The sequence below is a fragment of the Miniopterus natalensis genome, chromosome 5 (genome assembly GCF_054644295.1).
Source record: "Miniopterus natalensis isolate mMinNat1 chromosome 5, mMinNat1.hap1, whole genome shotgun sequence".
Classification (NCBI taxonomy): domain Eukaryota; kingdom Metazoa; phylum Chordata; class Mammalia; order Chiroptera; family Miniopteridae; genus Miniopterus; species Miniopterus natalensis.
The window spans coordinates 44,225,352-44,251,248 of NC_142085.1; the positions used below are offsets into that span (position 1 = coordinate 44,225,352).

A 25,897-nucleotide genomic window follows, 5' to 3' on the forward strand; every position below is an offset into this window, starting at 1 on the left:
GGGAGGGAGGAGATAAGAGATGAAGGAAGAGAGGAAGGGAAGATGGGAGGGAGGGATGGAGGGACAGAAGGGAAAGAAAGCAAGTTTCAGGAATTTAACACGGTGTTTAGTTCTAGAGGGTAAAATTGAGTGGTTTTATTTTGTTCTTTAAGCTTTCCTAAATTTTCAGAGTATTTTTATAATGAACATGTATTGCTTTATAAGGAAAAAAAGGCTATTTCAGTAAATGTAACTGCCACTTTTTGGGGAATTTTTTTACCCAACAAATTGGTAAATCATACCCTAGTTATTAGCAAAAATCCCTAGCCTCAGCAGTAAGGTGGTATTTCCCAGTTTAGGTAGCAGGGGGGAAATGAGTATCTTTATGAGGTTAACTGCTTTGGTTTCAAAGTAAAACTAAAAAGATATTTGGTGATGTCTTCTCTTTTCGGAATCATGATGCCATCCCTGTGTTTTGAGGACTAAAGGACATACAGAGCTGAACAAAAGTTAAATACTGTGTAGCTTTAATGTTGTATGAGTGCCCTCCTTCACATGGGAGCACAAGCGGTCACAGGTTCCCTAAAACCTACTTCTAGAAGCATGGACCACGAGCGAGGCTGTGGCCCTCACTGTACGTGGGCAGTCCTCTCCTTGATAAGAAATTTTACAGCCTGGCAACACCCTGGCTAGCTTCACCCCGGGGAAAGCTGAGGCCCCTGGGAAGATGGTTGCGTCCACTTCCACCTCACAGCAGCTTTCACTAGGGGGCAGGCTGGTTCACGGGTCCCCAAAGCCTGACTGGTGTGTGCAGGAGCCAAGGGGGCCTGCGACTTAAGTTTCCAAGCTTCAAGAGGCATGCTGTCCCCACCCAGTTAACAAGCTGTAAAGGCAATATTAGTCTGAATGGAAATGCTTCATTTAAATCACACACAAAAAATTACCTTTTCTTTCAAAGCTTTCCTCTCTGACAAAGCAAACAAGAGCCAGGAACTTTGTCACCTCTTTTAAATAAAGAACTGTGGTATTATTCAGCTTTATAATGGCTGTTGATTCCTTGTCATAAGGGGTTCCTGCTCCATCTTCTTTGAGACTAAATGGGGACAGAAACCAAAATATATTTGACCGTTGAGAAAGAACTACATATTGTAACCTGGCAATAAAGACCAGCTTTAACACAGAATGATGATGACATGTAGTTTCCACTTACAGTGCCTTTCAGCTAAAGATCTCAGAAACACACAATCACAAGAATACACAGTGTATGACAAGTCACTTTCCTACTGACACAATGAGTGGCTGTTGTGGCAGCTGGGCAACTCTCCAGGCACCTGAGGAACACAGGTGAGGGATGGGGGTTAGCTCTTGTCCCCTCCATGGCCCACGAGGGCTTCTCGTTTTCTCATGATGGAATAACATGGCCAAAGGCATGGCTGTCAAAGGCATGGTCTGATGAAAGACCAAGAAGGACTGAAGAACTCTTCCAAATTGAAGAAGCCTAAAGACACATGACAGCCAATGCTGAACTAGATTTTGGAATGGGGAGTGAGGAGTGATATAAAAGATAGAAGTGGGACCACTGGTAAAATTTGAATACGGACTATATATTAGATAATAATGTTGCCATGCTAAATGTGCTTACTTAGATAATTAAACTGGAATCCTGTAAAAGAATATCCTTGTTCCTTTTTTTTTTAACATTTTTTAAAATTGATTTTTAGAGAGAGAGGGAGGGAGAGGGAGAGAGAGAGAAACATCGATGTGAGAGTAAAACATCGATTGGCCCCTACCGGGGAGCAAGCCCACAACCTTGGCATATGCCCTGACTGGGAATCAAACCAGCAACCCCTTGGTGCATGGGGCCACACCCAATTTACTGAACCACACGGGCCAGGGCAGAATGTCCTTGTTCCAAAGAGAGATGCTCAAGTAGCAAGGATCAAAGAATCATGATGTCTGCAACTTACTCCCAAATGGTTCAGCACAAACAAACAATATGGAATAGAAGGAGAGAGATAGCAAATATGGCAAATTGATAAAAATTGGTGAATCCCAATGAAAGGTATATAGGAATTTATTGTACTATCCTTGCACATTTTCTGTAGATTTGAAACCTTTTTAAAATAAAAAGTTAAATAGATTGGTTTATATTTTTTCTTTAAAAAAATTTTAATTGAATTTATTGGGGTGACATTGGTTAATAAAATTATATAGATTTCAGGTGTACAGTTCTGTAATTCATCATCTGTACATTGTACTGTGTGTTCACCACCCCAAGTCAAGTCTCTTTCCATCACCATTTATCCCCCCTGTACCCTCTGGTACCTCCCCCACCCTTCTGGTTTTCACCATGCTGTTGTCTAGTCTGTTTCTGTTGCTTAATCCCTTCACCTTTTTCCCCCAGCCCCGCAAACCCCCTCCCCTCTGACAGCTGTCACTCTATTCTCTGTATCTATGAGTCTGTTTCCATTTTGTTTGTTAGTTTATTCTGTTCATCAGATTCCATATTGAGTGAAGTCATATGGTACTTGTCATTCTCTGACCTGCTTATTCCACTTGGCCGCAGACACGGATGACGTGGGTTTGAATCCCAGCTTACCTACTTACTATGTGAACTTGGGCAAGTTGAGTAACTTCTTTGAGTCTCAATTTCCTCATCTGTATACTAATAGTAACTACTTCAAAGTTTCCTAATGTGTAATGAAATAATACACATATAGCACTGAGCACAGTGCTGAAACCATGTAAAATGCATAATGAATGTTAGTTTTTTATAAAAGGATGCAGCTGACTATAACCTACCAGAAGAGTAAAGAAAAATTTTAAGAAGTGTTAGATCTGAGATATTAATGATGCTTTAACAGAGTTCTAAATTTCCTTTGTACTATTTTTAGTTACTGTTTTTCCAGATTGAATTTCTCTTGCTTATAAACTGATGTTCTGAGAATAAACGGAAACATTTACAAGTTGTAAAATTTACAATTTTTTTCAATGAAGAAAATGACATTTAAAATTTTCAAGTAAATATATAATGCTATACTATATAAACACTAAATATTGTTTTTATTACACAAGAAAATTCTTTAAGTAATAATGTTGACTGAAAAAAGTAGGATGTAATATTAAATAAACAAAGTGATCACATTATCCTAAAAATTAAACAGACATGTGAATAAAATATATAAAAATGTTAGTGATTGTTTCTAGGTGATGAGATTATGGGTTTTAAAATTTTATTCTTTATACTTTGACATATTTTCTGCAATGAGCATGGATTACATTCATAATTAGAAGTAAACATTAAACAAATTGGAAAAACAAAAAAAGACCCCCAAAATTACAAATAGAAATTGGTGAGGTTTTATGACCACAAGGACTATTTTCTACTACTTCTATTTCCATCTACAAGGCCATAAAAACACACGAGGATGGGAGGTATTTTAAAATGTGCATGTGCTAGAGCTGCCCAGCCTTAGCAGAAGCTCAGCTGAGATTCCTGAGCAGACGGACTGAGGCCCCAGGTCATCTGCTTCTAAACCCTGCTGTTCTCCAGGGAGCAGCTGGGAACTGGCAGCGAGCCTGCTTCCTAGGCTGCCCCACACATCGCCAGCCCTCCCCCCGTTAACTGGCTGGCTCCTTGCCAGTGCAGCAAACAGTGTGAGGAAAACCCAAGGGCCACTTGTGACCTAGACTGGTTCTCACTGAACCCGGCAGGTTCTCAGGGGCACTGCACTCTGCCACAGAAAAACAATGCGACGGCAGGGCCCAGCTCTCTCCTCCTCCCAACCCCTTCCTACCCATGTTTGTTTTAGCTGGGTAAAAGTAACTCTGATAAACATCATTTACATGAACAACTTACCACTTACGTCTAATTACCATATGGCACAATAATGCTTATGCATATCGTTAAACATGTGCCAGATTAATTGTGTTCGTTGTATTTGATTACCACAGCAATCTAGACTGTAATCAGGGTACGTTCAGCTTCCATGGCTATTTCAAGGTCATTCACTTAGAGTTTAAAAAGAACAATACTGTAGGGCAATACTCTTAGAAAATAAAGTCTATTTCTAAAGCCGGGTGGCAGTGGTTAGTAATAATAAATGATAATAGTGACAACAATAGTAACAGCAATAGCAGCTACATTTATCCAGGGTTTACCAGGTGAAACCTAATATTTCTTCCTCACTAGAGTTCTGTGAAGTTTCACTTTCCCTTTTTCATAACAAAAGGGACTGTGTTTGCATGTGTGTGTACAACAGAGTTCACAAAGAGAAGCTGAAGTGAGTTGGCAAAGGATTTTCAGACAGTGGAAGAGAAAAATGGTGAGACTGAGACGGTCACCAAAAAGGAGGCTCTATACAGCAGGTCACAGTGAGTAAAGAAGATGAACAAAGCAAAGTCACCAGTGAGTTGGCGAGGACATAAGTCCAACATAAACAGCAGCAACAACTTGACGTCTTGATAAGACAGACAAACGAGTTCACACCATTCACCCTGTATGAAACCCATCCAGCAAATTTATAATTACGTGGAATTGTTTCTATGTCTGGTAACACAATCAACTTTCCTCACTCCTTGTTTATTTTATATGATTTTAAGTGTACAAAAAGTACTGTTTCCTAAGAATATAAGACCATAATGATAAACAGGTAATGTTGTTTGCTTAGTTTTAAAATTCTCTGCTGCCCACAATAAAAGATAATGAAAAAGAATATTATTGAAGGGATCATTTTGTAAGTTATATAAATGTCTAGCCACTATGCTGTACACCTGAAACTAATATAATATTGAATATCAACTGTAACTGAATAATCATAAAAATAAATAAAAATAAAAGTATATTTTTAAAAATCAACCCAATAGTTATCTCCTATAACAAAGAAGATAATAAAACTGTTGTTAATATGACATATTTATTTAGAGTTCAAGGATCCTCTTAGTCTCTCCCAAGTGTATACAAGACATTATGATATGACAGATTTTCAGTAGAGAAACCCCAAGAATCAGTTAGGCTTAAGTTCAAATTCTAGTTCCATCCGTTACTGACAATACGAGCAAAGATTAGAAACTTAACCGTGTGAACCTCAGTGTTCCCATCTTTGAAGTGGGGATGGTAATTCTTGCCTCATGGAATAGGGGAGAATTAAATGATATAATGTATTCAATGATATTGTTAGCATAATGCCAGGAATTTACTCATTATTATTATTATTATTGCATGCTAAATGGTATATTTATTTACAGATCCCAGTCTTTTAAAACAAAAGTATTAAAATCAAATAAGTAAATGCAAAATATCTTAAAGGTTATGAAAGAGAAGTATGGCTTGATTGTAGCCTTTAAGAATGTTTTACTTACCCATAAATACAAGAGATGTCAATAACCACATCGATCATATCACAGCACAGCTCATAGGTTTGCATATCTACTGGGGTACTATCAGTTGCAATATAAATTTTACTGACCACATCAAATAGAAATGCCTTTTCAATTCCAGAATTCTGAAACAAAGAGAAGTTGCTGACTTAAAGCAACAGCTAATTTCAGACCAGGTCATGGTGACATAAAATGATACGCCATCCTCTATGTAAAAAATGAATGAGCAAAAATTAAGTTACTACAACTTTAGGTTGTTACATGTTATTACAATTTAAACCTCATTGTCATATACTTCTTTATAATGGACTTGCATAAGAAATGAAAAGTGGAATTAATTATCACAAATTATTTACTGTAGGTCAACAGACTGAATGGTGGCCATGTAAAAACACTAATTTTACTAATTTTAAATTAAAAAATAAATTTAAGAAATCTAAACAAGCAAATTCCAAAATTGTGCAGTGAGAATTCAGGTGATTATAACCAACAGGTCTGCCTCAATTCTACTCTGCAAAGCTGGACGAGAGCTGGTAGTTTATAGGACTCATTCAGCCAGCACATCGTTCAGTGTTAACAGCATATACCTTATCTCCAAACCAACTTTTATGCTCCCTACCTCTGGTAGAGCTCTATTAACATTGAACGATTGCCTACAATTTGAATACACACTCCAGTTATACCAGTGAAGTACAGGCATCCGTTTTTGGAGTTAAATTTTAAAGGACCTAAAAAAACCTGTAAGAGCGAACTCCAAAAGTAATACTTTGGCGACCTTGAAATGCTGTAAGAGTAAGCAGAAACAAGGTCGTTTTCACTCTTGCAATGTTATTTGTAAATTCTGCAAATGACGCTAACAGGATGATATTATTTATTTACTTACTGAGATAAAGATGTTTAGCAAATTCTCCAGGGTGGGGAGTTGTGGAATTAGTTTCTGAACCACTTTGCTAAAAGCTTCAAATATTGAATGATCATATATGCTTGTCAGATAAAAGCTGAAAGAGGAAACAATATTTTATCACGTTTTCCCCTTAACTGAGGAACAGATTGCTTAGGCTCTATCGTAACACCAGTACCCTGCCTTCTGTATCTACACTCCGTGCACACACATCGGAATTCAAAACAGCCTTGGTAAAAACTGAACTTGTCTTACCAGGCTGTCCCTCCCCACCACCCAAAAACCAACAACTGTGCCCATGCTCATTTGCTGACTGGCTGGGCTGGAAAGCTTAGAAATGCAGTGTAGTGCTCACTTCAGTGGCACATATATTAAAACTGGAATGATACAGAGAAGATCAGCATGCCCCTGAGCAAGGATGACATGCAAATTTGTGAAGTGTTCCATATTTTTTAAAAATGTATCACGTGTCCATACCAGGTTCCTTACATTCTGCAAGAGACTGCACAGATCACCTACACAAGCCTCATAGCCTATTAACAATTACATTATTCATATTGAAGCATCTAAGTTTTTCATTTTCCAATTTGTAAAATCAATGATACATGTTGCACCCCACAAAAAATGACAAGAGAAGTGGTTTTCCTCCGTATTTCTATTTGAATTAACTTCAGAGTTAGATACTGTCATATGTATCAAGAACCGTAAACGTCACCAATTAACCTCCTGGATTATGCTCATGAGTTTTCTGTTATGTGTTTTTCATATGGGAGAAGCACTTGAGCTTTGACCATTTGTTTAAAATAAAAATTTTTTTAAACCCCACTGCTTTCCCCAAAGATAAGAATTAGCACATGGAAAGCTTGCTTTACCCCAAATACCATTCCAATGTCTCCAGTACAGAATGGGGCAAACAGGTAAATTACTGCCCGCGCCAAACCACTTGTGGTGACTTTGGACCCCAAATCTGCTTCTTTCCATCCCTGAGGGGCTTCTGTTCTCACCTGAGGTGAATTTTTTCTAATCCAGCATCTGCGAGGTCGTCGTTTGCCCGCTGGTGAATATCTCTTTGGGTTTCAATTTTGTGGTCATCGGACAGACCATCCACTTTATGGATAAACACCTCGAAATTGATGTCAGTGTTCACTTTGTAGGCCCTGGTCACTGTGAGGTGCAGCCTGGCCAGGGCTTCCATGTAATCGTCCTGGGAACAAAGGCACAGTCCCGTCAGGCGAGGAGGCTTTGCTCTTTAAACTCTGCTACGCTGCCTTTCACATACACTCCCCCCCGTCCCGAGCTTTACTGAGGGATGCTTGACAAATAAACATTGCATATATTTAAAGTGTACAATGTGATGTTTTGATACATGTACATGTTGTGAAATGATCCCCCCAATCAAACTAACCAACCTTTCCAGCACCTTGCCTAACAGTTAACCATTTTTTTCCTTTCCATGTTCATTCTTAACTTGGAAACCATCTGGGTACAATCTCCAAAAATATTTTGCAAAAGCCCAATAAAAGCTGGTTTCATAGAATTCAAGATAGAAAACGTTAAGTTTTGTTAACAAAGAGATGAAAAAGAAAGGCCAGAAAAACACAGCTGTAGACCGTTACGACTAGCTTGGTGACAGTCATAAATATAAGAGTTGCAATTTTGTGAATCAAAAATTCACAAAGGTCACGGAGGACCTCCCTTGGAATACAATTCCTCCCAGATTTTTGAGCCTTTTGGTAAACTGTGATGAACAGATAGAGATGAGAGCATGATATGGGTCACTGGGAGGACGGAGAAGAAGTCAGAAAGAAAAAACTAAGAACCACTGGTCTAGAGCAGCCAAATTGGCCGATGCCTGTTGTTTGTAAGTAAAGGTTTATTGGAACACAGCCACACTCATTTGTTTATATAGCGTCTACAGCTGCTTTCCTTTTTTAATCTTCACCCGAGGATATTTTTTCATTGCTTTCCAGAGAGAGAGAGAGAGAAAGAAACATCGATGTGAGAGAGACACATCAATTGGTTGCCTCTCACATGCACTGACCAGGGCCAGGATCGAGCCTGCAGCCGAGGTACATGCCCTCAGCTGGACTCGAACCCAGGGCCCTTCAGTCCACGGGCCAGCTCTCTAACCACTGAGCAAAACCAGCTAGAGCTATGGCTGTTTTCTTGCTACAATGGCAACTGAATAGTTCTCCTCTGTGGAAACACCTCAGATATGGTACAACCTGCAAAGCCTAAAATATTTACCATCTGAATGAGAAAAAGATTGCTGACCCATGGTCTACAATAATCGCCCCAAATAACACAATACAACTTTTTGTCTCCTTCCTACAGGTGACACCTATATAATAATATAATGAACACCTGTATATGTATCTCTTTGCTTAAGAACTCAAACATTAGACACTGAAGCCCTGTGTGTTCTCCCCCTCCTCCCAGCCCACCCCATCACTCTACCCCCACCCTCCAGAGCTAGCACTAACCCAAGTTCAGTGTTTATTCTCATTCATCTCTTTATACATCACTGCATACATATCTATACCTAAACAACATACAGAATTCATTTACATTGTTCTAAAGTTTACAAAAATATCAAGTTACATGTATGTTTTGCCTTTCACCCAACATTATTTCAGTGCCTAACTCTAGTGTATAGCTCCTTTTAACAGCTCTATAAAGTTTCATTGTATGGATGATCTTTAATTTATCATGGTTGATGAAGTAGTGTGTAGCTTCAATTACAAATGACATTAAAAAGAAGAAAATACTTGGTTTATTAGAGCAGAGGGATTGTGGATGATTCTTCCTACCGTGTTTGTTATTATCTTCTATGACAAATAAAAATAAAGAAAAAATATATTGCCTAGTTTCAATCCAAAATTAGATCTAGGAATTATAGATGTGTGTGTCCCAAGACACAGGCGGAATGGCTGAGGGAGGCTGAGGGGGGGCCCTGGAGATGCAGGGCATCTGTGGGCTCTGCTGGGGGGCTGGGGGGATCACACATTTAGGTCATAGAAAAGGATTCTCAATTCTTTCATTCTCTTTTATTTTACAACACTCTGTGAGGACACATTTTCTCCCTGGTGATACATTTATCTAGCAATCCTCTGATTGTGAGGAATTCATAAGCAAAAAGTAAAAATATGAGGTGTCCAACCCACAGAGCACTGCTTAGAAATAAAGAAAATTATGTTCAAGTGCTGCCTAGATACTTCCCTAACGTGTGCTCTTCTTTTTAGTGCTTGTAATCACATCCTGCAAACATTCCCACATATAAGATTTTCACAGCCTGCTTCCAATAGAAAAGTATATTAGACAGACTCTGAACCTGCTTATTTAATTACTGTATATATTTTTACTAAATGACAGTTCTCAACAATGTTTTTCCTACCCTTTTTTAAACAGATAACTTAAAAGGATGAATTTTGCAAGCATTCATATATTTTTCTCTACCTTACAGCTAAAAAATAAATCAACAAAAAAACAAGAAACAAAATAAAACAAAAATCACATTTAACAACCAAAATTGAAGGTCCACTTTTATGTTCAGGTAGAATTAAAACCAAATTATGGTTTCAATTTAAAAATAGCTAAGTGTACCCATTTTGGCCTCATTATAGCCATTGCACAAACACCTGAGATGGATTTGCTTTGGAAATTTGAAATCCATAAATGCAAGTTGCTAGGTAAGCACAACGTGGTACTGAAGTACGTATTTACTTACTAAGCCACTGTCTTGAAATGATGAGTCATCTGGTTGGAATGTACTCATTCAGGGGCTGCCACTACCTAGTTCACTAACTGCAGAAACAGTAGCCATGTGACAGGAGAAAATGGAGCTTAGAAGAGACAGATGCGAATGACATCCCTGGAGCCTCATCTCCCATGCAGCAGCGTGGACACATTCTGGCTGCTCTTCTCCAGCTCCAGAGTCCCTAATTTATGGTGCTGGCAGACCTGAGGCAGGAAGGCAGGGGATACTGCCAAAGCCACAGATGGGCCAGAAAACAGGTCAGTACAAGTGGGACAGCCAGGAAAGCGGCGACTGACAGCAGGCCCTGGACCTGACGCAGGTGTCTATAAGCATGCACTTCTGGTGGGTCCAAGAGAGGAGAGGCACTGCTGCTCTTAGATCAGGCACTGAAATTCGAAGTCTCCCCCTCTATACCCCTCCACAAAAGGAAGAGCTTTTCTAACCACATGGCCAAGCTCCCACAGCTACACTACAAGGTGTAGTCGCCGGAAACTAAAAGGCTTTAGTTGAAATTTTCATTATTCTATGAAACACCTAGTTCCGTGAATGCTCTCTAGCATGAGCAGTCCTCTCAGAGAACGGTTTTCCCAGTGGGGACTCAGACCCATTGTGACTAACACTTCACATCCCTTCCCCGCTAACTATACTGGTGCTTCTGCAAGGGCAGGGAGTGCTCGGCCCACGTGTCTCCCTGCAGGGCCACAGTTTCAGAAAAATGTCTAGACCGGAATTTAGAGTTGGTTTAGTGCATTCGGCAGGACTTACTGCCTTTTATTCCCCCACAGCTGCAAAAGAGAGCCCTTGGGAGGGGCTTCAGGCTGGGCCAGGCATCATGGACACTTTCTAAGACACTTGGACACGGAAACTTTGAAGGGTTTCAAGGTCCCAACCCTGCTGCCTGTATTTTCTTATACTGACCTGCCTCAGATGCAAGTGGTCCCGCCGCTTCCCTTCCCCACCTCCTCTTAACACTGGCCCTGCTCCCACTTAACAGGAGAAGGGCTCAGGGTATAAAATCCCAGAGTGCCAAGGAGACAATTCAGAAGACTAGTTTGAATAGCTGATAAAGCGAATGACTCTACGCCTGGGTACTAAGTCAAAGGGCTCCCAATTCTTTGCTCTCAGCGAAGTTGAGGAAGACCAAATCCGCAGGTCTGTTTGTAAACTACTAAAAATAATTTTTTTGTGATGGAAAACTTGGCAATTTAGGGGATATAACTTAGAAGGAGTGTAAATAATTGAGTGGATGCTGTCCCAAAACTCACCCTATATCTGCCTACTTATTGATGTGAATGAGGTTTCTCAGTGCTTACATCTATACATATATAAAACAAAAGTAGAATTGACGCCAAATCCTGTCCTATTCGTGCCTGGATAAGAATCTGCTGAGAGCATCAGCGGGGGGACATGTATTTGCTGTCTTTGGCCTGTATTAGTGCATTAGTCCCCTCCATCTGTGAAAGTTCCCAGATTTGTGATTTCTGAGACGTACACAGCTCCCTGCTCTCATCACTGGTTGGTCAGGGTTGCATGAAGGGAGACTTCCTTGCAGACCCTGAGAGCCCCAACTGAGAAATGTTTGTTTGGTGGAGAAGTGTATTTATTCTAAAAACCAAACCCCAAACGGAGACCATCACAAAGGAAATTGTTTGAACCCAGGGGAACGACTACCTTTGTCGGGGAGAGGGGCCTGCTGTCGCACTGTACCCAAGACTGGGCTTTACCTGGGAGTCTATGACAAATATCAGCGCTCCTGTTCCCCGGAAGATCATCTCATAGTCAAATGTAGGGTCAAAAAAGTCAATCTGTCCTGGGAAGTCCCAAATCTGAAAATTCACAAAGGAGCTGTTGGAAACGTCTTCCCGGCAGATCTTGTTCGTGCTCTCCAAGAACAGTGTCTCGCTGGGAGACATTTTGTGAAAGACAACCTTCTGGATGGACGACTTGCCGCTTCTCCTCAGGCCCATGAGCAGGATCCTCGGCTTCGCCTCGGTGCTGAAGGGGTCACTGAAGGCCAGGGCTGTAGAAAACCACAGAACAAAAACGAGGGGGAGATGCTTTCACAGCGGTTAACTCAAGGAGTTTCACTTCCACCTCAGATGTGATTTATTTATTTTCAAATTTTTTTTTACCATCTAAGCCATTTCTTTTTTTTTAATTTTATTATTATTTTATTATTACTATTATTTTATTTTTGTTTCAAATATTACAGATGTCCCTTTTTCTCCCCAATGACCCATTCCACCCCGTCCCATCCCCCTCCCCAGTCCCTCTCCACATCATTGTCCGTGTCCTTGGGTTGAGCACATACGCGTAAAAATTCTTTGGTTACTCTCCCTCCCTCCACCCATCCGCCCTCCTCCGTCCCTCTGACATTCGTCAGTCTGATCCATGCTTCCATGTCATTGAATCTATTCTGTTCATCAGTTTATTAAGTTCTTTAGATTCCGCATATAAGCGAGATCATGTGATGTTTGTCTTTCTCTGCCTGGCTTATTTCGTTTAGCATAATATTCTCCAGGTCTCAGATGTGACTTATGATTCACAGACAAGTTGACTTTTCCAAATATGGAGAGTGCTAGCTACATCACCCCGCTCACTGAGGGACCAGCCTTTAGTGAGCACAAAACACTGAAAAAATACTGTTTCACTACCTCTCATACCATCCCAGGGGGGCAGAGGACCTGTACAATTCCACATCACAAGCCGGGAATCTAGAGGGTGAAGAGAAGACGTTTCCTGGAGCTGACAGTCCAGGAAAAGAACCCGGGGTGAGCGTTCCAGAACAATGTCCTTTGCCTGGATCATCAGGGTCTCTATGCACTGAAGAGATGCTTGTTCATTTACCCTCCCTCAGTTCCCCTCTTCTGGCCAGTGCTCTCATATGCCAGAAAATGCTGGAAAATGGGCATGTTCTAGATGCCTCAGATTCAGACTGTGTTAGAAAGTGGATGTCAACTTTGTGAGAGGCACAGCTCGCCCAAGCCCACCTGGCTCTAAGCCTGAACTGACCATTTAAGTTAAAATTCACTAAAATCAATAATCCAGAACCACTATGCCATACAGCTCAAATTAATACAAAGTAATATTGAATTATAAACTGTAATTGAAAATATAAAAATTTTAACATCCCCTCCCCCCCAAAATCCAGCTCCTCCTTATATGAAGTTCCTAGAGTAGTCAGGTTCATAGACACAGAAAGTTGAATTGTAGTTTCCAGAGGCCAGTGGGATGAAGAGTTAGTGTTTAATGGGTAGAGTGTCAGCTGGGGAAAATGAAAAAGTTCTGGAGATGGATGGTGGTGATGGTTTTACATTATGTGTGCACTTGACATCACTAAACTGTATACTTAAGAATGGTTAGCCCTAGCCCAGCTGGGCGTGGCTCAGCGGTTGTGCATCAACTTAAGATCCGGGATATCGTAGTTCGATTCCCGGTCAGGGCACATGCCCGGGTTGCGGGCTCGATCCCCAGTCGGGGGCATGCAGGAGGCCGCTGATCAGTGACTCTCTCATCATTGATGTTTCTCTCTCTCTACTTCTCCCTTTCTTTCTCTGAAATCAATAAAGATATATTTTTTAAAAAAAGAAAAAAAAAAAGGTTAGCCCAGCAGAGTGGCTTGGTTAGGCATCGTCCTGTGCACTGAAGGGTTTTCAGTTTGATTCCGGTCAGGGCACACACCTGAGTTGCAGATTCAACCCCCGGTCAGGGCGCATGAGGAAGGCAACTGATCAATGTTTCTCTCTCATGTCGATGTTTCTCTCTTTCTCTCTCCCTTCCTCTCTCTAAGCATGTCCTTGGGTGAGGATTTTAAAAAAAACACAACAGGTTAAAATGGTAAATTTTATGTTATGTATGTTCTACCACAATAAAAAATTCAGTTCCACACTTGCACAAGTCATGCTTCAGGTATTCAATAGCCACATAGGGCAAGAGTGCAGACATAGAACATTGTCATCATCACAGAAAGTTATACAGATCAGCATTACTCTAGTCCCTGGTAACAAAAATTCAATCCTAAAATAATTTGCTAAGGGTCTTAGAGGAATTAGGCATCACTGGATAAAAGTAGGAATTGGTATAAAAGCTCAAAACCCTGTTGGGATCTCTCTTTCCTTTGTTCTTAAAACATATGTTAGTTCCACAATGTTCTTCAGTCCTAAACGACCACTCAATTTCTGAGAAGCATTCCTATTTGACCAAAAGTGTGTACATTTCACAGAAGCAAAGGACGTATTACCTAGTGGTTAAATGCTAGGGCCTGAAGTCAAGACCTGGTGTTTGAGCTATGAGACCTTGAACAAGATACTTAGCTTTTCAGAGTCCATTTCAAAATCCATAAAATGGAGTTGACATTGACAATAAAAATCTCATAGGGCTGTTATGATAATTAAATGATTATAATAACAGGTCCTAAAATGATTATTAAAAATAAGACCCATTTGGCAAATGGTGCTGGGACAAACTAGATATCCAAAAACAAAAGAATAAAGTTGGGCACTTATCCTACACCATATACAAAAATTAACTCAGAATGAATGAAACATCTAAATTTATGAGGTAAGATTACAAAACTCTTAAAAGGAAACATAGGTATAAATCGTGATGACCTTAGATTAGGCAGTATTTTCTTAGTTAGGACACCAAAAGCACAAGTAACCACAGAAAAAGTAAACTGGACCTCATCAAAATGAAAAACTGGTTCTTCAAAGGACACTATCCAGAAAGTGAAGACAACCCACAGAACAGGAGAAAACATTTGCAAATCATATATGTGATGAGGGTCTAGTATCCAGAGTATAAGAAGAATTCTTACAATTCAAGAATTAAAAAGACAACCCAATAAAATATAAAAAATCTAAATAGACATTTCTCCAAAGATAGACACATGGCCAATAAGCACATGAAAAGATGTTTTACATCATTAGCTATCAGAAAAATACTAATCAAAAGCACTATGGAATGCCACTTTATATCCACGAGGATGGATACAATCCAAAAGACAGATAATGACAAGTGTTGGTGAGGATGTGGATAATCTGGAACCCTCATACACTGCTGGTGAGAATGTAAAATGGTGTGCTTTGAAAAAAAAAAAAAAAAGTTTGGCAGTTCCTCAAAAGGTTAAACATTGAGTCACCATATGACCCAGAAATCCAAAGGAATATCTTCAAAGTTATGAAAACATACATCCAAGCAAAAACCTGCACATTAGTGTTCACAGTGGTATTATTCATAATAGCCAAAAAGTGGAAACAACCCAGTGGCCATGAACTGATGATTGGATTAACAAATATATATCCATACAATGGAATATTCAACCATAAAAAGGAACAAAGTACTAATTTATGCCATAACATAAATAAACACTGAAAGTAAAAGGAACCAGATACGAAAGGTCACATATTATTTGACTCTATTTATAGGAAACGTCCAGAACAGACAAATTCCGAGACAAAAGATACTTTGTGGTTGCCAGGGGCTACAGGGAAGGGAAAATGGGAAGTGACTGTTAATGGGCATGTGGTTTCTTTGGAGTAATAAAAATGTTCTAGAATTAAATAGGAATCATGATTACATACCTTTGTGAATATAGTAAAACCACTTATTTGTATACTTTAAAAGGGCAAATATTATATGTAAAATATATCTCAATTAAGAAAAGGCTTCATGAATGACCGAATAAAATAATAAAAATAAAATAATAAATAAAAGTGAAACTTGGAGAAAGGAAACCAATATTTTAAGAAAAAGGCAGAATATAGGCAAATATGGAGATATAAATACATTAAATTATTTTTCTAAATTTTTGTTTGGTTTCCTTCTGAACTACACTTCTTACGTCTTTCTCAGTCCCTTATTTGAGTCTAAGACTACTCAAATAGAGACTGAAAAGTAATCCTTTATTTCCCTATTTTAACTAACAACTTTTTCCAAAACACACTAATACTTGAAAAATCTTACTTAATTTCATTTACTACATATAATATTTTGATGTTTGAATTTGCAAATACACAAATTTTGAGTAAAACAATAATGAATAAAGTAAGCAGGTACAGATGTACACAAAAACTACTCTATTATAAGCAGCATCTCAGCCTATCACACACTTTTCCAGTTCAGCTTAACCCATTCTAACAAATTGCTGATGATATACCATAGAAGCAGTGATGGGGATGTAAAATGCCCAAAAGGTAACCAACTTTCTTCATCAGTGATTATATGCTATCCATTCGCAATACTGCCATTACAAGTCAATCTTAGCAAAAGCAGGGCATGAATTACAAAAGAGAACAGGATTTCCAGCCTTTTGGCTCAGTAGTTAAGAGCGCTGGCCCATGGACTGAAGAGTCTTGGGTTCGATTCTGGTCAAGGGCAAGTACCTTCACTGCGGGCTTGATCCCCACCTCGGTCAGGGAGAGTGCATGAGGCAACCAATTGATGTGTCTCTCTCACATCGATGTTTCTCTCTCTCTCTCTCTTCCACTCTCTCTGAAAAGCAATGGGCAAGGATTAAAAAACAACAAAAAACAAAACACAGGATTTCCAGTTTCAAAAGTACCAGACTGATAACATGTCACAGTCTTCACCTCCCCATACAAAATCCCTAAAAATAATAGAGAAGGTATAAACAATTAATAGATGAACAAATAAACATGGATATTTTCAAGCTCAGCTGAGCTTGGAAAAAAAAGAAAACTAGAAACTGACAAATCATTAAAAAATTCCCTAGGAAACACAAAGACCAGATTTGAAGAGGGAACTTGCAGCCAGTGGAAGGGTTCTGCTGCAGAAGGTAGAACTGGTGGAAGTCAAAACAGGAAGGGCAGGAAGACAACCAACAGAGTCATTATTTGGAGAATCTAAGTGAGAAAAGCAACGAGATCAACTCTGTGCACCACTGTCCATCTGCCAAACACCATCCTACACATACTCTAGAATATCTTCCAGATGGGAGCAGTGACCATAGGAAGCTTGGGTGTGAGAGTGAAGGCAGTGCCCCAGGAGCTAGTGATGCCCCGAAGGAACAGGCAGCAACCACACTACCCTCTCCAAATACTTGACCTTACGTAACTCTCACTATAATGTGTGTGGAGTTCAAGAGGTGGAAGCAGCAGCATCTTCCCTCCAGACATTTCCTCAAATGCCAACATTTAAGGAAAACCAAGGTTACAGAAGAGAACAGAGACTCAGAAAATAGAAGAATGTACACTTGAAGAAGAAGAGTTCATAATGGAATCAGAGCAAACTTTCAAGATAAGTATAAAATATGCAGAGGTAAAAGAAAATTTCACATTCATGAAACAAGGACAGTTTCCAAATAAGAATAGTCATGAAAAAGGGGTTAGAGGTCTTGGAAGTAAAAATATAATTTTGGGGGTGGGGGGGAAATAAATGGATTAAAAAAGCAGAATAAACACAGATAAAGAGGGTAATAGTGAACTGGGAAGTCAAATTCTCTCAGAATGCAGTACAAAAGGATAGAGCACTGGAAGATGTGAAATAAAAATTAAAGTGACATCAGAAATAAGAGAAGGCCCACGATGAGCCAAAGAAATTCCAAAAGAAGAAAATACAGAATATATGGGAAAACCATATTTAACTAAATAATAGATAAGCCTTTCCCAAACTAAGATAGGATAAAACTCAAAAGGAACAAAGAGAGAAATTAAAAAACAAAAAACAAGCCCAAATTCTAGGATAATCATAGTAAAACTTCAAAACATCAAGGATAATAAAATCCTTCAGACTATCAGAAGAGGAAAATGATTACCTACAAAGGAATCAGAAAGACATCAGACTTCTTAACAACACAGGATACAAGAAGAGAATGGAATAGAACAGGATCTTTAAAGGACTGAAGGAAAATATCTTTAAACTCAGATTTATATACCCAGTCATACTATTTTTCAACTGTGGGAGTGAAATAAAGACATTTGAGGACTTAGAAACTTTATTGTCCACTTAATCTTTTTGAAAGAATTACTCAAGGATGTACTCCTGAAAGAAAAATACACCAAAATGTAATAAAATATAATAAGCAATAGAAAACAGACATTTTAGTGAAACCTATTAATTTTAAATTATTGATTTTAAATTTTTTAACAGAAACCAGAAACTGAAACTTCAGACAATGCAAGGTAGGGGATAAATGCCCATAGGCTACAGGGAGTAACCCAATGGATTGCAAGGGCTGTCAATTCAGATTTCCAGTAGTGCAGGATTTGGATGGGTCTCAGGTGGGGCGGGGGTAGGCACTCCAAGAGAGGGGAGCCCAAATGTTAGCAAAGGCACAATGTCTTGCATAGAATAGGAAAATATCTGTGCAATAAAAACTCACAGCAACCATTGCATTAGGCACCGTATATACTGCAGCCCATTTACTCCTTCAAGAATAGATATTATCCACATTTCACAAATGAAGACAGGCTCAGAAAGGTCAAGTAACATTCAGACTGAAGGTTAGGCCATCCAAAGTCTATGCATTCGTTCTCCTTCTGCTGTGCAACACCGCCTCCAATTAAAGAAAGCAAAAGTCCACATTGAATTATGTATAAGCACAAAAATATGTTTAAGTGTTTATAAATGTCTTATTTCTTCCCAATTTATACTGCTGGATGTAGGTGTGGATTTTAACTTATTTTCAGCAGGGTCTGCAAGTTTTTATGTGGCATGATCATCCAAGCTGGTGCCCTGGAGGTTGGATCTCCTCCCCCAGGGAGAGCAGGAAGGTGATGGAGACCTCAGTAATGGGGGGAGGGAGTGCATATGTAATGTTTATCTACAAAGAATGGCTGGGAAGTGAAATATACAGAGCCATAGCGCGCGCGCGCGCGCGCGCGCGCGCACACACACACACACAGCTGGAAGTATACATTTTTCCCAGCAGGGGAAATAGTGGACCATTTTCAAGCAAGCCACCAACTGCACGCAGCCAGGACTAAATCAGCAAGAGTACCATCAGCTCTTGGAAACCCCTCTGATCCACAAAGACACATTTTATCATATTTAGCTGGTATGTATGGAAATATACTGTGTGCCAGGGATCACACTAGACATTTCTACAGACTTTATCCCCCCCATGAGGAGGTACCAATCTGCTTTACACCTGAGGAATTTGTGGGAAGGAACCTGCCCAAAGTCACAGGGCTGATATGTGGTAGAGTCCTCACCCAGAGCCTTAGCCACCAATCAGATGTCCTTCAACAAAAACTGCAACAAAGAAAAGGGAAAAGACTAGAAAATATCAGAGTACATCATGCATAATAAGAGTAAATACTGCTAGGTTTATTTATACATAGGTGTGTGCTGGTTCACAATATAAGTGTACTTATTGTGGACCACAGTTAAAAATTTTTTGTAGGCCTCTGCTGTTGATCAGGAGAGGTTTCTTGCCTCAGAAAGGAGTGCTGACAAAAATCTCCCCTCTAATCCTCTCCTATGGGGTTTCTCAGAAGGTCTCATTCCACTCTGGGAATAGGAAGCAGGGAGCTGACATCAGGAAAGTAAACAACCCCACTCCTGGCCTCCTGGCCTCCTGGCCTCCTGGGGAGGGCTGGGCTCTCTCCACGAACATTTCCCGGAGCATCACCCACTAGCTCAAGTTGCATAAGAACAATCTGAGAAAGGTGAAAAGTGAAGAGAATGAAGGATGATAGCTACCTTGGAAGGGGCAACAAAAGGGCCAGTACTCAAAAAAAAAGGCAATCAGAAAGGAACTACAGGATTTGTGGACTAGATGGTACCCCACAGAGGGCTCTTTAAAAGTGTCAGCAGAGGCAGGAGTGAGGTGAAATTTACAAGAGGGCAGTTTGTTCTGTTTCATAAAGGTTCTCTGAAAGTCTGCCAAGTGTGCGACAGGGCTGAGCCAGGGGCTGCAGACACAAAGAAAAGATTCATCCTTCAGCAATTAGAGGGGACAAGAAAGACTGACAATTTGCTGCTATCCTAGGTGTTATGGGCTCAGAGAGAGGGTGCCCTGGAGATATGATATCTGAGTCTTAAAGAAGAGGAGGCATGAAAGAGATGAATAAGGGAAAGATAGCGCCAGGAAGATATTTTGGCCTTCCTGGAGTTTTGGGAATGTAGTTCAAAGGAAAGAAAAGGCTCCACATTGTCTATTGGTTTCCCATAGCATATAGAATAAAAATCCAAATGCCTTCTGGTCTCAAAGGGCCCTATGTGGGCTACCCCCTCATCCCATGCCTGGTTCACCTTCCCCACTAGTTCCAGATGCTGCAGCCGCCCTGGTCTTCTAGTTCCTCACCTCAGGGTCTGGACTGGCTGCTCCCTTCACCTGGCAGGCTTCCTCCAGCCAGCCCAGCGGCAATTTTATCTTCTCTTTTCTAATCGAGGCCCCATCACTTCCTAATAACCTTTCTTAACAGTACTTATCACTATACAAAATTATCTTTTTACTTTATGTCTGTCTTCTTGTTTACTTGTTTACTATCTGTCCTTCTCAAATATACACACACAAAATACAATATAGAGAGGTAACAGGCTAGCTCATGAATGAGATGCTGGGAAGTTTGGATTCTACTCTGAAAGCCATGAGGAAATCACTAAGGATTTTAAGGGGAGACTAACATGATCATATTTACATTTAAGTAAGTTCGTTCTGGAAACAGAATCCTTAGGGGGAGTGTCAATGTGTAGACAGGGAAGGAGTTTAGAATAAGTCACTGTGGCATAAAAATTATTTTGAGCTAAAGGCATTTGAGTTCCTGACCCTTTATTTGCCTACAGCAGAGCCTCCCAAAAGAGCTCAATTATCATAAATCTCCCCAGGAGCAACTCTAATCTCCTGTTAGAAGATTAGAGACTGAGACTGACCCCAGAAGACAAGTTGGCCCCACACCCAAACAGACCTTGTCCCAAAACTACGGTATCTCCCAACTATTCATTCTTCTATGGGCCCATTTACTTTTTCTGAAGTCATTTGTTTTTCCATAAATGCCCTTTCACCAAACCCTTCTAATGAGTCATTTTTGCTCTCCCAGAAGTACCCCTCTGCCCTTCCTCAAACTCTGTTAATATGGTATGTAAGCCCCAAATTCTAGGTCTCGAGTCAAATTTTTTGTGGACTGTCTTGTATTAGTACATAATTAAATCCGTTTTTCTCTTGCTAATCTGTCTTTTGTCGGTTTAATTTGCAGGCCCCCAATTCAGAACCTAAAAGAATAGAGAAAAAGTTTTTCCTCCCAACCACAGTAGGAAGTTGTTCTAGAACACAAATGGGAAATGGAAGAACTAAGGCACAGCCTGCGGAAATTGGCAGAAGGAATGGAGTCATGAGAAGTTCAAATCAAGTTCAATAGTATCTGGTGAACCATGGGACATAGGGACAAGGGAGAAAGAGGCTCTGAGTTCCCAACCTGACAGCCCAAGTGAACAAGGGCCCATTCACCAAAATGGTAAAAGGAAAGTGGCTATTTGAAGTTGTTGAGTCTGGGGCACCTGCTGGCCTGTGGTTGAGGTGAGAAAAGGTGCTGGGAGTTCAGAAGGGCCATAAGACTGAAATTACAGACAGGTTTGAAGTGGGAATTCAGGTTGCTAAGGCTGCCCATGCCTTGTTGGTCCTTTTTGTCTCTGGTCTTCTTGGCTGAGTGAGAAGGCACATTTGAAAGGTTTGAGCCTTGGCCACCAAGAAACAGCTCAAACCAACCCACTCTTATCACCCAGCAGTTACCATTTCCGGACCACCTGCATAGCAGGCAGTGTTGTCTCTAATCCTCAAGTTGTTCTTTACAAGATGTAAAAACTGAGGCATCGGGGTTTACCACAATAAACACTCAATAGGTGTTTGTAGGTTGGGATGATTGAATGAAAGTGACTGAGCAGAACTGGAAGATAAATTAACTGAAAACTTTAAAAAGAAACTTTATATCTGACTTTGGCCCAGACTAGCACCTGGGTATCAAGAGGATGAGCTTTCTGCCAAGAGAAAGTTTATCTACCGTGGTCAGGGGCACTGAACATACTTCACCTACTTTGCACTGGGACCTGTCAGTACCAAATTCCCCAAGTAGCCTACCTTTGTAACTAGACTGCGGAGATCCCAGGGAAACTCACCCCCTAAGAAACAGCATTATGGGGGGGGGTTTCGAACCCCACCATTAACAGTCTTTCACCCCTTAAGGCTAATTGTTTAACCAGAGCCCTGTCAGAAACCTGCAGGCCTCTAAGTACAAAAGGAAACAGATCAAGCACCTAGAGCACAAGGCCACCTGGGGGCCAGGCCAGGCTGATCTGTGGGTTGGGAAGGTCACAACAAAGAAGGAGCAAGAAATCAGGAAAATGGGAACTGAAGAGCAATGTGCCCCTCCTTACACAATTCTAACAAGGTTGGCCCAGCCTTCCTGAGCTCAAGGGGTCTCTGTGAGGAGGAGACATTGAATGCAATTCACTTCATAAATTTGGAGGTATTATACAACTGAGAGCTACTACTATTAAGTTCTCCCAGAGGTGACACCTTTAAACAGCTCCAAAATGGGAAAATAAAACAAAGATTTAACGAAAGAATAACATGGTAGTAAAGAGATGGCAAGTGGAATGGTTTAAAAAGTGCCGGGTTAGTGCCAGACTGGGGTTCAAGTCCCAGCTCTGCCGTTTACCAGCTGTGATACCCTCTATATGTCCCCTAGCCCACGAGTCCTTATTTATTCATCTATCAGTCTCTAACAATGTGTACACACGCGCACACACGCGCGCGCACACACACACCCTTCTTTTTCTTCTCCCCCCCACCCCCCATGCCTAGGGAAGGAGAAGGTGTTTTGTGGAGTGAGACCACAGTGAAAGGCTCACTCAGTCATAGGGAAAGTTAGAATTCCTTCCCTACTAGTCTTCTGTGGGGTCAACAAAGGCTTAAGGTTCTATTTATTTATGGTTTTAGGAAGAGGCCTCGATTCTGTTTGCAACACGATCTGTGGGCCTTTACATTTCTGATCGACGCAGCGACATACATTCAAGACCCGGGAGTTCAGTAAGAAATTCCAACTCAAGTGGAAATTAAATCCATGTGCAATAATAGTACCATTAATAAGAGTCTTCGAAATCATGAAGATCTACTGTCCATTTGATTAACTACTTAGTAAGTAGAACTAAATGCAAATGAAACATATTCTCAAAGGCATAAAGGTGATTTTTATTTATTTTTATTTATAGGTAAAGACCAAGTCTTTCTCTCTGAAATCCTCTCACATCACACTGGCAGGTTAAAAAACACTATTCCAACTACAAATATTTCCTTAATATATGTACTCAATAACATTTCTTTCTAATGTATTCTGATCTACCAATGCCCCTCCTTGAAAAGTGTTCTTGTGAACTTTTTTTAACAATCACTTTGAGAGTGATCAAGGTTGGTGTTATGTAGTCCTCTACTTTTCACACTGAGACACTGAGCTAGAGTTTTCCCCAGAGGTCCTCAAGAGGAGAAGTTGCCCAGTTCCCTGCACACTTTAGGTCAGGAGGGAAAAACCTATTTGTGTCACAGCAGAACCAGGGGAAACCATTGTCACAAGAGAGGTTTAAGGCTTTTGCCAAAGAGAGAGAATAAAAAGGAGTTTTAAAATAAATAAATAAGGTAAGGAAGAATAAAGGAGATAGAAGAAAAACAAGCAGGAAAAAAGTGGCTGTGGTAGGAAGTGAAATGTGTCACCAACAATAGCTATGAATGCGGGAGACTGATAAAGCAGAGAGTGAACTCTGAGAGACAGTCACCTGCAGACTGAAAAAGATGATCTTTCAAACTCATAGAGCCACACCCCTTATCCAGAACTTGATGTTTCTGCCTCTTATTTCTATTCAACTAACCTATATCTGTTCTAATATTAAAATGGGAGATTTCTGATAAGAGTAGAGAGTCAACATTCTATGATACATCAAATCACTGAAACAGGTTTACAAAATACCTGATATAAAAATATGCTAACTATATGTATTGAAACAAGCACTGTGCCTAAAGGTGTGGCCTTGGTCACATCATTTTAAACTATTCTGTATTTACATCTATTCCAGCTCTTATATCTCTCTGTATTTCCAGGGACAGAAGGAAATCCAAGAGACTAGCTATGGCCAGCGTTGTAGTTACTCCAACTCTTTTTGAACATGGCAGAATCATAAGGAAAGGGACTTATATTTTCATGAACCCTCTCTTAAACCTTGCTCAGTTCCACATCATGTTGTAGCTGCAGAAAAGCCCCCTGGCATCTCTGGCATATCAGGAGAACAATGATCTCTGCTTACTCTCAAGGAACCACAAGAAGATGAATTCACTAATAATTTTTTAATCATTTTAAGGGGGGGAAAGCTGAGACTAATGATTAATAGATTCGAATTGCTGGATTCACAGCATGTACACCTATCAGGTGTGTGTGTGTGTGTGTGTGTGTGTGTGTGTACCTCCAGTAACCACCTAAACTGTTATTTCTTCATACCCTAAGAGAGTGCACAGGCTGCTATGGAAACAAGTCTGCACTCAGCTGGACTGTGGGTGAGCAGCTGTCTTAGCCAGGTTTCCCTTAAATATTGGGACTCTGGGGGAAAAAACAATTTCACTTTTTGATTACATATGGTCTTTTCATTGCTTTCCTTATTATTACAGTTTTTAAAGAACAGTAATTTACTAAAGATTTAAAGTCCGTGTCAAAAAAACAACCATTATTTTTGATGCAATTGTTTTTCAATGACTTAATTATTTATTGCCTCCTCTGTCTGGAGTTTTATCTGGAGTGTGGAAGCTGAAGGTGAGAAAGACTCACCTTATCTCTAACTACCCTGAAAGGGGCGTTGAGAGGTGCCCAAATCTGTCCTTAAGAGAACTAAAGTGCCTGAGAACACTCCTGGTATTCATGAATAAAGTCTGGAGTGCAAGCCAGGGAAGTGCAATTTAAGTCTCACCTTAGCTGCACTACGCTTTCAAACTTAGCACAATGTGGTAAAACGTACAAGACACTGGGTTTAAAAATAAAATCAGAGGTTCCTTATAAGACTATGAGAAATGAAAATCACACTATCCACCTTCAATCCACTTTCTTTTGCACAGCGATGCCAGTCCTGCATCCCACCCACCAGGGTAGATTTCTGAGCCTTGTGGAAAAAGCCCCAGGTTTCCACTGAGCACAGGCACTAAACCAAATCCATTAGGAAGGTGAAAGGGGAGGAGCGTTCATTAGAGAAATGCTTTGCTCATGGTTCAAAGTGCACCACATCCATCTTTTCTCAGAGTAAATAAGTCCTTCCCCACCCCCATGCCACACTCCCTTTTCATTTTGTTTGAGGGTAGGCAGATATAAACTTTACCAAAAATAACACAGGATTATAATGCAACATGTGCCCAGGGCCCATTAGAAATCGGGATGAACCTTTGGTGGCACCTTAAGGTCCCAGGAAAGGAAGTCACAACTCCCAACCTCTTCCCTCATCCCAGCTCCTGAGGACCATATCAGCCGGCATGACTGTTGTCAGGGACAGTCTTTGCCAGAACTGCTGACCAAGGAGCCTGCCTATCTGCTACTCTAGAAAGAGAATGTTCTGACAGAGACTCTGCATTGAGGCCTAAAGCCTCAAATCAAAGCCAGGAACACGTGGAAAGAACAGGAGCCTGAGATAATGGAGGAAGTCTTCTGAGAACAGACCACCTATGCACAGCAGGCCCAAGCGAAGAAAGGCCTGGCTTCAGTAATGTTTGAGGGAGCAAATTTTCATTTGTGGGTCCTCTTACCACATAAATTGAGTACAATGCTTTTATTTTATAGCAAGATTCCAGGTTGATCCAAGAACTCACAAGGGAGGATTTTATCAGTGAAGAAATCAAAAGGATCAGTTCTGGGCGGGGCTGCCTTTAAGTTAGGAGCAGTGGGGAGCATCCAAGA

At 40.4% G+C, this 25,897-nt stretch overlaps 1 protein-coding gene and 1 non-coding gene across 2 annotated transcripts in view; one reads left to right on the forward strand and one right to left on the reverse strand.

Moving 5' to 3' along the window:
• The window catches only part of RRAGD (Ras related GTP binding D), a 36,055-nt gene that overhangs the window by 8,133 nt on the left and 2,025 nt on the right, over positions 1 to 25,897 (reverse strand). Inside the window, exons 2-6 of the mRNA XM_087817508.1 lie at positions 11,741 to 12,036; positions 7,264 to 7,463; positions 6,242 to 6,356; positions 5,341 to 5,483; positions 924 to 1,072 (exon numbers count right to left, since the gene is read on the reverse strand). Coding sequence (XP_087673634.1) covers positions 924 to 1,072; positions 5,341 to 5,483; positions 6,242 to 6,356; positions 7,264 to 7,463; positions 11,741 to 12,036 — 903 coding nt within the window. The remainder of the gene's footprint in view (positions 1 to 923; positions 1,073 to 5,340; positions 5,484 to 6,241; positions 6,357 to 7,263; positions 7,464 to 11,740; positions 12,037 to 25,897) is intronic.
• LOC148093090 (U6 spliceosomal RNA) lies at positions 6,607 to 6,712 on the forward strand. The gene has a single exon (XR_015714620.1). It is a non-coding gene; the product is annotated as a U6 spliceosomal RNA (small nuclear RNA).